The sequence below is a fragment of the Hyperolius riggenbachi genome, chromosome 7 (assembly GCF_040937935.1).
Source record: "Hyperolius riggenbachi isolate aHypRig1 chromosome 7, aHypRig1.pri, whole genome shotgun sequence".
NCBI classification, from domain to species: Eukaryota; Metazoa; Chordata; class Amphibia; order Anura; family Hyperoliidae; genus Hyperolius; species Hyperolius riggenbachi.
Window position 1 is genome coordinate 163,978,877 of NC_090652.1, and position 11,015 is coordinate 163,989,891.

Genomic DNA, 11,015 nt, shown 5'->3' on the forward strand with positions numbered 1-11,015 from the left:
TTACTAGATGCAAGTTGAATACAAGCATGTAATCAGGCTTTGCAGCCTTAAAATCCTTCCTTGGTGGGTGCACTTCAAACTGCCGTGGCCATCAGAGTTGGATGGATCGGATGGAGAGCGACCCTAGATGCTCCCCCAAGGGATAAACGTGTGCTGGTGGAGTTATTACGCGTTTCACGCCTTCGTCAGATAACCTAGCGGTATTACACTATGGCGCGCTCCTCCTCTACTTTTGTTTCCTCGATCAAGCCCTTTTGACAGCCAGGTTTTAAAGGAGCAGCTAAAGTGTGACCCAACTCAGCCATCCTTGATCACCGCCCTAGCAGCGCAAGATTGCACATCCTTCTCGTAAAGTAATTTATGGCTCATTTTATTCTGGAAAAAACATACTTTTTATTTGTATGTTTGCACATATTTTAAATTTTACAATTTTTCACCATAGTGGTTCTTTATGTATTTGCTTTAGCTCCAATGCTTTCTAAGGCATTCATGTCAAACTCCGGCCCGTGACAAAGCCAAAACCATGACATTTGACCCCTCCAAGTGGTTTCCCCACTTTGCATTATGTTTAGCCCACTCTAGACCACCAGGGATGCTATATTGGAGGTAAATCCCTAGATCACCAGGGAACCCATATGGGAGAGGGAGAAAGCACTAGACACCAGAGAGCTTTATAGGCAAGGGAGGGTGATCACTAGACAGCTGGTAATAGTATAGGGGAGGGAGAAAGGCCACTAGACACCACAAAACTTTATAAGGTAGGGTAGCCACTAGACATTGAGGTTGTCCCACGTCTTGGTTTCAGTGTTCAATTTCGGCACACTATGTATTTCAGTCTGACACCCCTTTAAAGGGAACCTAAACTGAGAAGGATATGCAGTTTTCCTTTTAAATTAATACCAGTTGCCTGACTCTACTGCTGATCCTGTATCTCTAATACTTCTAGCCACAGCCCCTCAACAAGCATGCAGATCAGGTGCTCTGACTGAAGTCAGACTGGATTAGCTGCATGCTTGTTTCAGGTGTGTGATTCAGCCACTACTGCAGCGGGAGTGCCAAGCAACTGGTATTGTTTAAAAGGAAACATCCATATCCCTCTCAGTTAAGGTTCCCTTTAAGATTTTTTTGACCACAGAGGGGATGAGAGTTTCATACATGCTTTCCAAGGAGACCAAAAGATCTAAACGCTGGTGCTACAGTAATGACCACATATACACGGAAATGAGGCACATATAGGGTTTTTGTTTTTTTTTAGTACTGGCGATTTTAGAAAATCGCCCTAAAACTGCTTGTGCAACGACTTCCTTCGAGAGTGTTCACATGTACGCATTTTGATTTTGTTAAAATTGCAAACGCGATACATAGACTATTTTCTGAGCTTTTGGAAGGTATAGGGAAATCAAAAAGCCCTTAGAATTGCGATTTCCCAGGCACTTTTAAGAATAAATACAATGGGCTTTATTCACTAACAGGCAAAAACACCGCAAAATTTTACCGGTAAACTCCGCATTTTTTCCACATTCACTAATATTTTCCGCATGTTTTCCGCATGCGGGAAAAAAGATGCGGAAACAGCCATTATTCATGCGGGAATCATGCGGTAAAAAGGTCGCATTAAAAAGTGTTTAAAAAAAAAAAAAATTAAAGTCCACCAAGCACAGCCCTGAAGCCTCCACACTTCATTAAAGTCAATGGGATGCGGAATATATCACCTACTATTTGTAGGTGATAAAAAAAAAAAGAATAAAAAAAAATATTTCAGTAAAAACCGGCGAAATGATGCGCCTGAACATTTTTGAGAATTGATTTTTTTATTGCGGAAAATACCAACTTTTGCGGAAATTTTTCCGCATGAATCCCACACTTTTACCGCACTTTTTCCGCATGCGGAAAAAACATGCGGAACATTTTGCGAATTTCAACTTGACTGTTTTTTGGTCGCAAACTTCTCGCATGTGCTTTACCGCATGCGGGAAGTCTTTGAGAACAGAGCCCATTGTATTTATTTTCTACGCGCAAAGTGCAGGGAAAAGCGCTTTGAAAAGTGCTGTATAAATTGTTCAGTGTTCGCAATTTATAATGTTAACAAAGCCTTAGAGAATACATATTAGGATATACAATCAAGAGAACAAAATAATTCTGCAAAAAGCAATAAGACAAAATGACTTACAAAGTAATAATGAATAAGACAATTGTATTATTGTTATCATCACTATGCTTTTTTTCAAGTGGTGTCATTTCTTATAGCATACAGAACATACATTTTGATCAATTTACAAGAAAACAACCCTTTATTACCACATTATGCAATTCACAAGAACTGCTTGATAAACGCAGCATACTGACCGGTAATATACATGTCCCATAGGATGCCAATTGGCGGTGCAGAAATCCATGTCTACCTACGCACAGCAATATTCTTCATACACAGTCAGCATTGACATCTAGAAGGGGGAAAAAGTGCATCCAAGTCATGTGACGGCCGGGGCAGAGCTCGGTAATTTCCGCTCAGGTGACTAGTGCGTGTCCTGTTGTCTTCCGACTTCCGCTTCACAGCAGGAAGGCAGTGTGGTGGAAATTAGTGTCCGTGCTCAGCTGCTGTATCCTCTCTGTGAAGGATGCATGCCTCGAATATATGGTGCTGGTGGAAAGTTAATGTTGATAGAAGTAATAAATGTTGCTCGTAGCGCTAAGAGGAAACTCCATTTTTTGTGTCTGTACAGAGTCAGCAAAGTGTTCAGCAGGTAGAGGTTTTCATTTGCTACATGGCTCGTACCTCTTGCAACCCATTTTTTTGTGGAGCTGCATAAGTACCTTCAGTAGTATGAAAATTACTGCAGTGCTGGAGCCAGGGAGGTGAGTGATTACCTGGGCTGCTGCAGATCTCCCTGGCAGCATGATTTTTTCCAGGTTTTAAGTATGCCCTCGAACCGTCCCGGATTCGGCGGGACAATCCCGGTTTGGGGGGGCAGTGGGAGCAGGGGCAAAAAATTATTTTATACGGCAGCCGCATAATTCCTGCCTCTGGATGGGACCCCCCCCCCCCCCCCCCCAGGCCGCCATTGCCCCCTTTGCGTTTGCTACCAGAGTGTGTGCAGCGGAGCGGGCAGTTATCTCTTATCTCCCATTAACGTGTAACGCACCGGCTCCTTTCTGCTTCCTACTTCCTGTGATGTCACAGGAAGTAGGAAGCTGAGAGTATAGCCGGTGCGATACACGTTCATGGGGGTAAGAGATAACTGCCCGCTCCGCTGCGCACACTCTGGTAGCAAATCCGAAGGGGGCAATGGCCTGCGGGGTCCCATCCAGAGGCAGGAATTACGCGGCCAGCATTTCGCATTGCGCGGCTGCCGTATAAAATCATTTTTTGGCTTATGAAATCTTTATGGTATGTGTGACAGGGGCGTGGCTTAAGTGTCCCGTTTTCTCTTCTCAAAAAGTTGGGAGGTATGGTTTTAGGGTCTGAAAGGATGCAAAAAAATTGCACTGACAAGGGGGTTAAAGGAGAACTGTAGTGAGAGGTATATGAAGGCTGCCATATTTATTTCCTTTTAAGCAATACCAGTTGCCTGGCAGCCCTGCTGATCTATTTGGCTGAAGTAGTGGCTAAATTACACCAGAAACAAGCATGCAGCTAATCTTGTCATATCTGTCAAAATTGTCAGAAAAAACTAATCTGCTGCATGCTTGTTCAGGGTCTATGGCTGAAAGTATTAGAGGCAGAGGAGCAGCAGGATAGCCAGGTAACTGGTATTGCTTAAAGGGAACCTTAACTGTGAGGGATATGGATATTTCCTTTTAAACAATACCAGTTGCCTGGCAGTCCTGCTGATCTCTTTGGCTGCAGTAGTGACTGAATCACACACCTGAAACAAGCATGCAGCTAATCCAGTCTGACTTCAGTCAGAGCACCTGATCTGCATGCTTGTTGAGGGGCTGTGGCTAAAAGTATTAGAGACACAGGATCAGCAGGAGAGTCTGGCAACTGGTATTATTTTAAAAGGAAGACTTTTACAAACACACAAGGTTATCCTGCGCTCCAAAACAGGGTCACACAATCACAGATGATTCCCCTTTGAAAGTTCCAGCAATGCAGCGCTCCAATGATGGGGTGGTTGGCAAACGACTAGAAAAAGAAGGAGCGCGCCATAGTGCATTAAACGTTTCAGGGGGTATTTATTGACACATACAAGTTGTACTTACAAACATGCAGATTAAAAGCGCATATCAGCGGACAGCCAGCCGCTTCCCTCAGTGGTGGAGTGAAGCACGCTGTGGCCAGCAGCGTGATTTTCCGATGTCCTGAACTCCGTCTTGCTGGGGGGGTGGGCGTGGCTGAATTCAGTAAGCGTGTGACGTCATGACGCGTTTCGGCGCGCTGCGCCTTCGTCAGATGACGTCTACACGCTCAGGATGGCTTACTTATAGTCGCCCTTCGCTGGGTCGCCGTGGCGACTGCAGCAAGCTAAAACAAACTTTATTGTTCCACAACGTGGGGAGGGGAGGCGGGTATGTTAGCCAGCACGTCTACCTCCACCACTGTAAACAAGTCTAATCTAATTCAATTGAACACATAATAGATAAATACATATAGAAACAATAAATAAATAGATGGATAAAAGAAAGTTTTGTATATATAAACCTATAAAACATGGAGATTAAAAAATATATATATATATGTATATGCATTAGAGACAATAAAACAAGTCTATACGGAAAACTTAAATAAAACAAGTCTATACGGAAGACTTCAACAAATTATCTATATAAACTACACATCCTACTACACAAAGCCAAAACTGTCACTGATGGCAAAAATACGCAGCTGGTGCAGCTGCCTATGGGCTTCGTGTTCAGGACATCATAATCCTTTTCCCATTGGCACAATTGATTATTGCCTAGCTACATGGCTGGTAAATCTATGTTTTTATGCTTATGCTTAAATAAATAAATAAATAAGTGGATGTGGGGAAAATAGAAAGGGGGGGGGGGAACGCTTTTCCTTTGGACCTGGTCTCGCCCACACATTAAATCATCGGGGGGCTAGTTGGGGGGCTGAGAGACACACTGCTCTGGGTTCTAGTTGGCAGTGGGGGTAATAGTATATGGAACAGATATTAGTGGACGTGTGGAGAAATATATATCTAATATTCACTAGTATGCACATGAGGAATTTCTAAGCCAAATATGCAATGGTCACAGGACCTATGGGGGGTCAGGTGGTGACTGGGAAGTGGGCACCAAGGGTGGGAAGGGGGGAGGGGGAGGGGGGGGGAAGAGGGGGGTGGGGAGAGGGATGTGGGGGGGGGGGTTATGACAGGTGTGGAGCTGGGGGGGGGGAAGGGGGGGAGGGGAGGGAAAAAGGAGGGTGAAGGAGGGGGGAGGGTAAACTGAGGTGGGGGGGGATGGGTGTGGGGGTGCCAAATGGATGTGGGGATCTCATTTAATTCCCCTTTCTAGTGCAGGCAGAGTTGCCTCACTACAGAGGGAATTGGTGGGTGCCTGTCTAAACCTGTATGGTATTGAATGTCCTGAGAGGAGGAAGTTACAGGTGGTCCCATATTGAATGGAATGGGTTCAACCGTAGGGGAGGGAAGGGAAAAGAATGCAACCTGCTATGGACCATGCCTATAATACAGTATACTTACCACCCTCATCTAGTGTATAGTTCTGCTAGTATGGGGAAGCTGAGGAAAAGAAAGGAGAAGAGGGATCAAATTAATATACATAGAATCACAACTTGTCAAATCTAACATAAAGTTGTTCTATCACAGATAAGTCGATATCTCCAGGCCTTCATTCAGACCCTTCGGACTGAGGGTATCCAATTTAAAAATCCAGAAGGTTTCCCTCTCACAGAGCCTCCGGTATCTCTGTCCTTGCAGTAAAGTTTTGGGGATCAGTTCTAGACCTATAATCTGTAGTGTATCAACCGTACTGTTGTGATGCTCCTTGAAATGTCGTGGGACACTGTGTTTTTCTACTTCATCTAATATGTTCCTTTTGTGCTCACCCAGTCTCTGCCTGAGGGGTCTGGTTGTTCTGCCCACATAAAACTTTGGACAGCCACAGGTCAAAAGGTACACCACATGATCACTCCCACAGTTTACAAAATCCTTCAGTTTATGTATATGATTATTTCCATCTACTACCTCAGTGGCTCTGTGTCTGATGAAAGGACAACACCCACATCTCTTCACATTACATCTGTAGGAGCCTTTCAGTGAGGGAAACATGCTATCCGATTTTGCGGTCTTCTTCTTAACGTTACTGGGGGCTATAGTGTTCTTGATAGACATTGCTTTCCTAAAAATGACAGCTGGGTTCTCTGGAATTATGTCCCTCAATATGGGGTCTTGCCTCAGGATGGGCCAATTTTGAACCACTATGTTTTTTATTTTTTTGGAAGCTTCAGTGTACGTGGTGATGAAGGATAGATCAGAGTGATTATTATTAGGGGTACTGGCATTTTCCTTAGGTTTGGGCCTGACTCTGTACTCGTCGAATAAGTTCTTTATATGTTCAGACTTATACCCCTTATCTGTGAATTTTTTAGAGAGTATTTCACCCTGCTCAACATAGTCATTGTCAGAAGTGCAGTTGCGTCTGAGCCTACAGAATTGGCTCTTAGGGATATTCTGTATCCATTTTCGATTATGGCAACTAGTTGCATGCAGGTATGAATTACCTGCTGTTGGTTTAAAGTGGGTTTTAGAACATATCAAACCTTCATCATTGGCAAATAACTCCAGATCTAAAAAAAACAAACTATCGCTAGAGAGAACATGAGTGAAGCTCAGACCAAAGGTGTTATTGTTACAGTACATCACAAATTCTTCAAACCCTTGGACACTGCCGTCCCAAATCAACAAGATGTCGTCGATATACCTGGTGTAAAACACCAGGTGTTTGCTGAAAGGATTAGAGGACCAGATGTGTACATTTTCCCAGTAGGCCATGTACAAGTTGGCAAAGCTGGGGGCGAATCCTGCCCCCATCGAAGTTCCGCAGGTTTGTAAATAAAGTTTGTTCATGAAGCTGAAATAGTTGTGTGAGAGAGCAAATTGGAGTAGGTCTAAAATGAACTGGCCTTGCAAAGTGGGGAGGGAACAATCCTGTATAAGAAAATATTGCACCGCCTCTAAACCCTTTTCATGAGGAATACAGGTGTAGAGTGATGCAACGTCTAATGAGGCCCAAAGAAAACCTTTTTCCCACCTATAGTTCTGTAGCATGTCCATCACATGCAGAGAATCACGGGTGTAAGATTGTGACTCCAGAACCAGAGGTTGTAAGAAGTGATCCACATAGGAGGATATGTTTGAAACCAACCCCTCCATTCCAGCTACAATCGGTCTTCCTGGGGGTTGGGTCGTACTCTTGTGGATTTTTGGAATGTGATAAAAATATGGAACAGATGGATGATTGGGAACTAAAAACCTTTTCTCGTGATCATTAACAATATTATTCAGATACGCCTTATTCACCAATTGTTGCAACTCGTCCTTGTATATAATAGTGGGATCTGTGGGAAGTAGTTGGTAAGTGGACCCATCTGTTAAAAGTCTCAGCCCTTCATTCTGATAGTCCACAAAGTCCACCAAAACAATCCCTCCCCCCTTATCTGCTTGTTTAATTACAATTTCCTTATTTTCTGTGAGTTGTTTCAAGGCGTTCTTTTCGACAGCATTCAAGTTGTGTCTATATTGTGGCCTTTCTTTACATAAATTTTTAAAATGGTCCAACACTACTTGATAATAGATGTTAACAAACTGACCCTTGGAGTGGGAGGGATAGAACACTGATTTGGGCCTAAAGTTGGTGTGTTTGACATTAGTGATGGATATATACTGCAACCAATCCTCCTCTATTCCAAGCAGAGTGCCACTGCTGTCCATTTGTGCAGTCTCTTCGCTATTAGTGGCCACGGGTTCATTTATTGGTGTCTCCCCTATATCCCCAAAAGGTGTAATGGTGGACTGAGCTCCTTTTTTGGACGCGAAGAAGCGTTTGAGGGTTATTGACCTGATGAACCTGTGGAGATCTTTGTATAGTTGTGTCACGGACGATTGCGGGGACGCAGGCGCGTCCTGGAACCGCCCGTGAAGAAAAGAACGATCGCACTCGATTCCTGCATCGATTGCGCTTCAAAACGGTACAATCTGGATTTATTGTGTAGGAGGTCTGCAGTCCTTTTCTTAGCAAAGAGAGCACCATTCCAAATGCTGGTTGGCCCTTTTGATATGCTAATGAGCCTGGGCCCAGAGAGTCCCTGGCTTCAAGCTGTGCTGATGGCCCATCCATCAGGTATAAGGTGACAAGCAGCTGGCAGGAAGACTGGCCCTGTGACTGCTGATCAAGCCAGAGGTGTAAACTCAAAGTTGTCTAAGCAGATTTCACATTCAGATGTTAATTGAAGGAGCCAACAGGGCCTTTCATAGACCAGAAGCAGACACAGCTGGACTCCAGTCAGGCTGACTCCGGCCTTAGCAGGAAGAAATGAATGTACAATATAATCTTTTGCCCATTTACAGAATACAATAAATAGGGTGGTTATGAGAGCGGTATCATTGGATCCGTAGGGTCATGCTGGATCTCTTGATACCAGTCGAGAGGGGCCCGGGGCCCCTACCACCCAGGTATGAATCTACTCAGGACCCTGATCTGATGCACTAGCCATGTCAGGTATCATATTAATCTGTATTTTCCTCCAAGTATGAAGCTGTTACCCCCCTAGATGTAACGTGTATGGTTCAGGAGTCACAGCAATTCATAAGTTTAGCTCTAAAATCTCTCAGAGGGAATGAACTGTCATTTGCTGGTAGCTCAGAGGGGGCTGGCATTGCCACACCCCCAAACCAGCTTCATCAAAAGCACAGAGCCAGCAGGCGTGCTGCGTCCTCCACACTGAACCATCTTGCACTCATCAGATGCCAGCTTGAGGATATGCTGGCATCCACCTGGTCTGAACTCTGGACTTTGAAACCAAGGACTTTATGATTCTTCCCACAATAAGGACATCTTTCCAGGAACTAAGTATTTTTCTCCCTTCTTTTATTTTTCATACTGGCTATTACTGTTTTAATAATTGTTGATTTTCATAATTGTCTGTATATATTAATTATTTATATTGCGTGAATAAACGACTTTTCCCAAGTCATTCACTGTTTCGCTACCCTGCTTATCAGCACACACAGAAATGATCCCGGGTCTCTGAAGATACGCTACTGTTTGTTTGTTGTTGGCTAGACAGAATATCGTGTGTTTAACCGTTTTATTTGCAGGATTAGTCAGTCAGTTAGTGGGCCCCACGGTCCCATAGTAACCGCGGTGGTGGCAGTTTACTCTGAACCAGTAGGTGACGTTGTAATTACCCGTGTCTCACAGGCTCCCTTCTGAGTTGTCTGCGGCTAATTCTTAACGGTTCCTGCGCATTGACTGCGACCAGAGTTCGCACGATCTGTGCGCTGGCACCGTTTAGAAGGCTAAGTGCGGTCAGCCACTAGAGCTCCTGTGACAGTGTTAGGCAGCGGTTGGATCTGTGTTGTGCTAAAAGTATCTGCGATAGCGCTAGCGCTATCGAGAAACGAACTAATTCGTTGGTGTAGCTGGAAGGCAATATATTTTTTATATATACAGAGAGACTGTGTAGCCAGTACCCCTTCCCCAAAGTTTTATTTTATTTGGCATGGAAATGTCCGGGAACTACCAGAACATGTGCCTAGCAGACCTGGAAAATCTTTGCGAAGAGAGGGGCATTGGCATCCTCCGCAAGACAAAACGGGACCTGATAGCAGACTTGTCCAGATGGGATGCCCAGCAACTGCGGGAGCCGGGAGTGTCCGCTGAGGTGGATACCAGCCCATCTGACAATCAAGGGGAACCAGAGGCTGAAGATCTTAGGCGTACAGAGGTTGAGCATCCTGCGGGCCCTGTTGCAACAGTTACGCCAGAGACTGTCAGTATGGACCCCAATCCCAGATTTTCTGACATTACTCGCCCGGAACTGGCCAGTACTGGACTGTCCATGGGTGCTGACCCGGTAATGCAGCAGGCATTACAAAAGCTGATGGAGACTGACCTGGACAAGTACATGAAGTACATGGAAGCACGAGAGGAACGGGAGCGCCAATCTGCAGAACGCAAAGCTGCTGCTGCTGCTGCTGCTGAACGCCACGCGGAGAGGGATGCCGCTGAGCGAGAACGGGAGCGCCAACGACAGCATGAGCTAAACATGGCAAAAGTGCAACAGGCCAGCCGGAGTTCACCGCCCAGCCTCCCTGCTGAAGGAGCTGCAGCACCCGTAAGTGCAAAATTTAAGTTTGCTAATATTGAAAAAGACACAGACATTGACTTGTTTTTGCGGTCTTTTGAAAAAGCATGCCGTCAGTATCGTCTGTCCCAAGACCAGTGGGCCAGACATCTGACACCTTTGCTGCGCTACAAAGCGCTTGATGCCTTCGCAGAATTGCCTGCGGAGAAGGATAATGATTATGCTGCTATAAAGGACGCTATCATTACTAAGTACCAGCTGACGCCAGAAGCCTATCGCAAAAAGTTCAGGGCCTGGCAGAAAAAGTCTTCTGATTCGTACCGAGATGTGGTCAGCAGCTTGCTCACCACACTCCGGCAGTGGACTCTAGGCCTCACCAAAGGGTCTTATGGCGTCCTGGAGGACTTGATAGTCCTCGAACAATTTCTGAACATTTGCCCTGCTGATGTACGACAGTTTGTGTTAGAACGCAGGCCGGCTTCAGCCACTGTCGCTGCAGACCTTGCTGAGACTTTTGCAACTACCCGGGTGGCTGATACCCGCAGAACTGTCCCATCCAGCTGGAGAGGAGGTCAGCCCAATACCTCGGCAGACCCTCCTGCCCCTGTGAGCCGTCCGCCACAGAGGCCACCCAGCGCAGCTGCTGCACCCAGGCCTGCAGCGCCTGGAGAGGTCACCTGTCACTACTGCCGCCAGCCCGGACACATGAAATTCGACTGTCCGGAGCGGAGACAGACACCAC

The 11,015-nt window shown here is 45.5% G+C and overlaps 1 protein-coding gene across 1 annotated transcript in view; it reads right to left on the reverse strand.

Moving 5' to 3' along the window:
* Positions 1-2,518, reverse strand: part of VPS16 (VPS16 core subunit of CORVET and HOPS complexes) — a 165,995-nt gene extending 163,477 nt beyond the window's left edge. The window contains exon 1 of the mRNA XM_068244836.1: positions 2,347-2,518. Within this exon, the coding sequence (XP_068100937.1) occupies positions 2,347-2,396 (50 nt within the window). The 5' untranslated portion in view covers positions 2,397-2,518. The remainder of the gene's footprint in view (positions 1-2,346) is intronic.
* Positions 2,519-11,015: the final 8,497 nt, after the last annotated feature.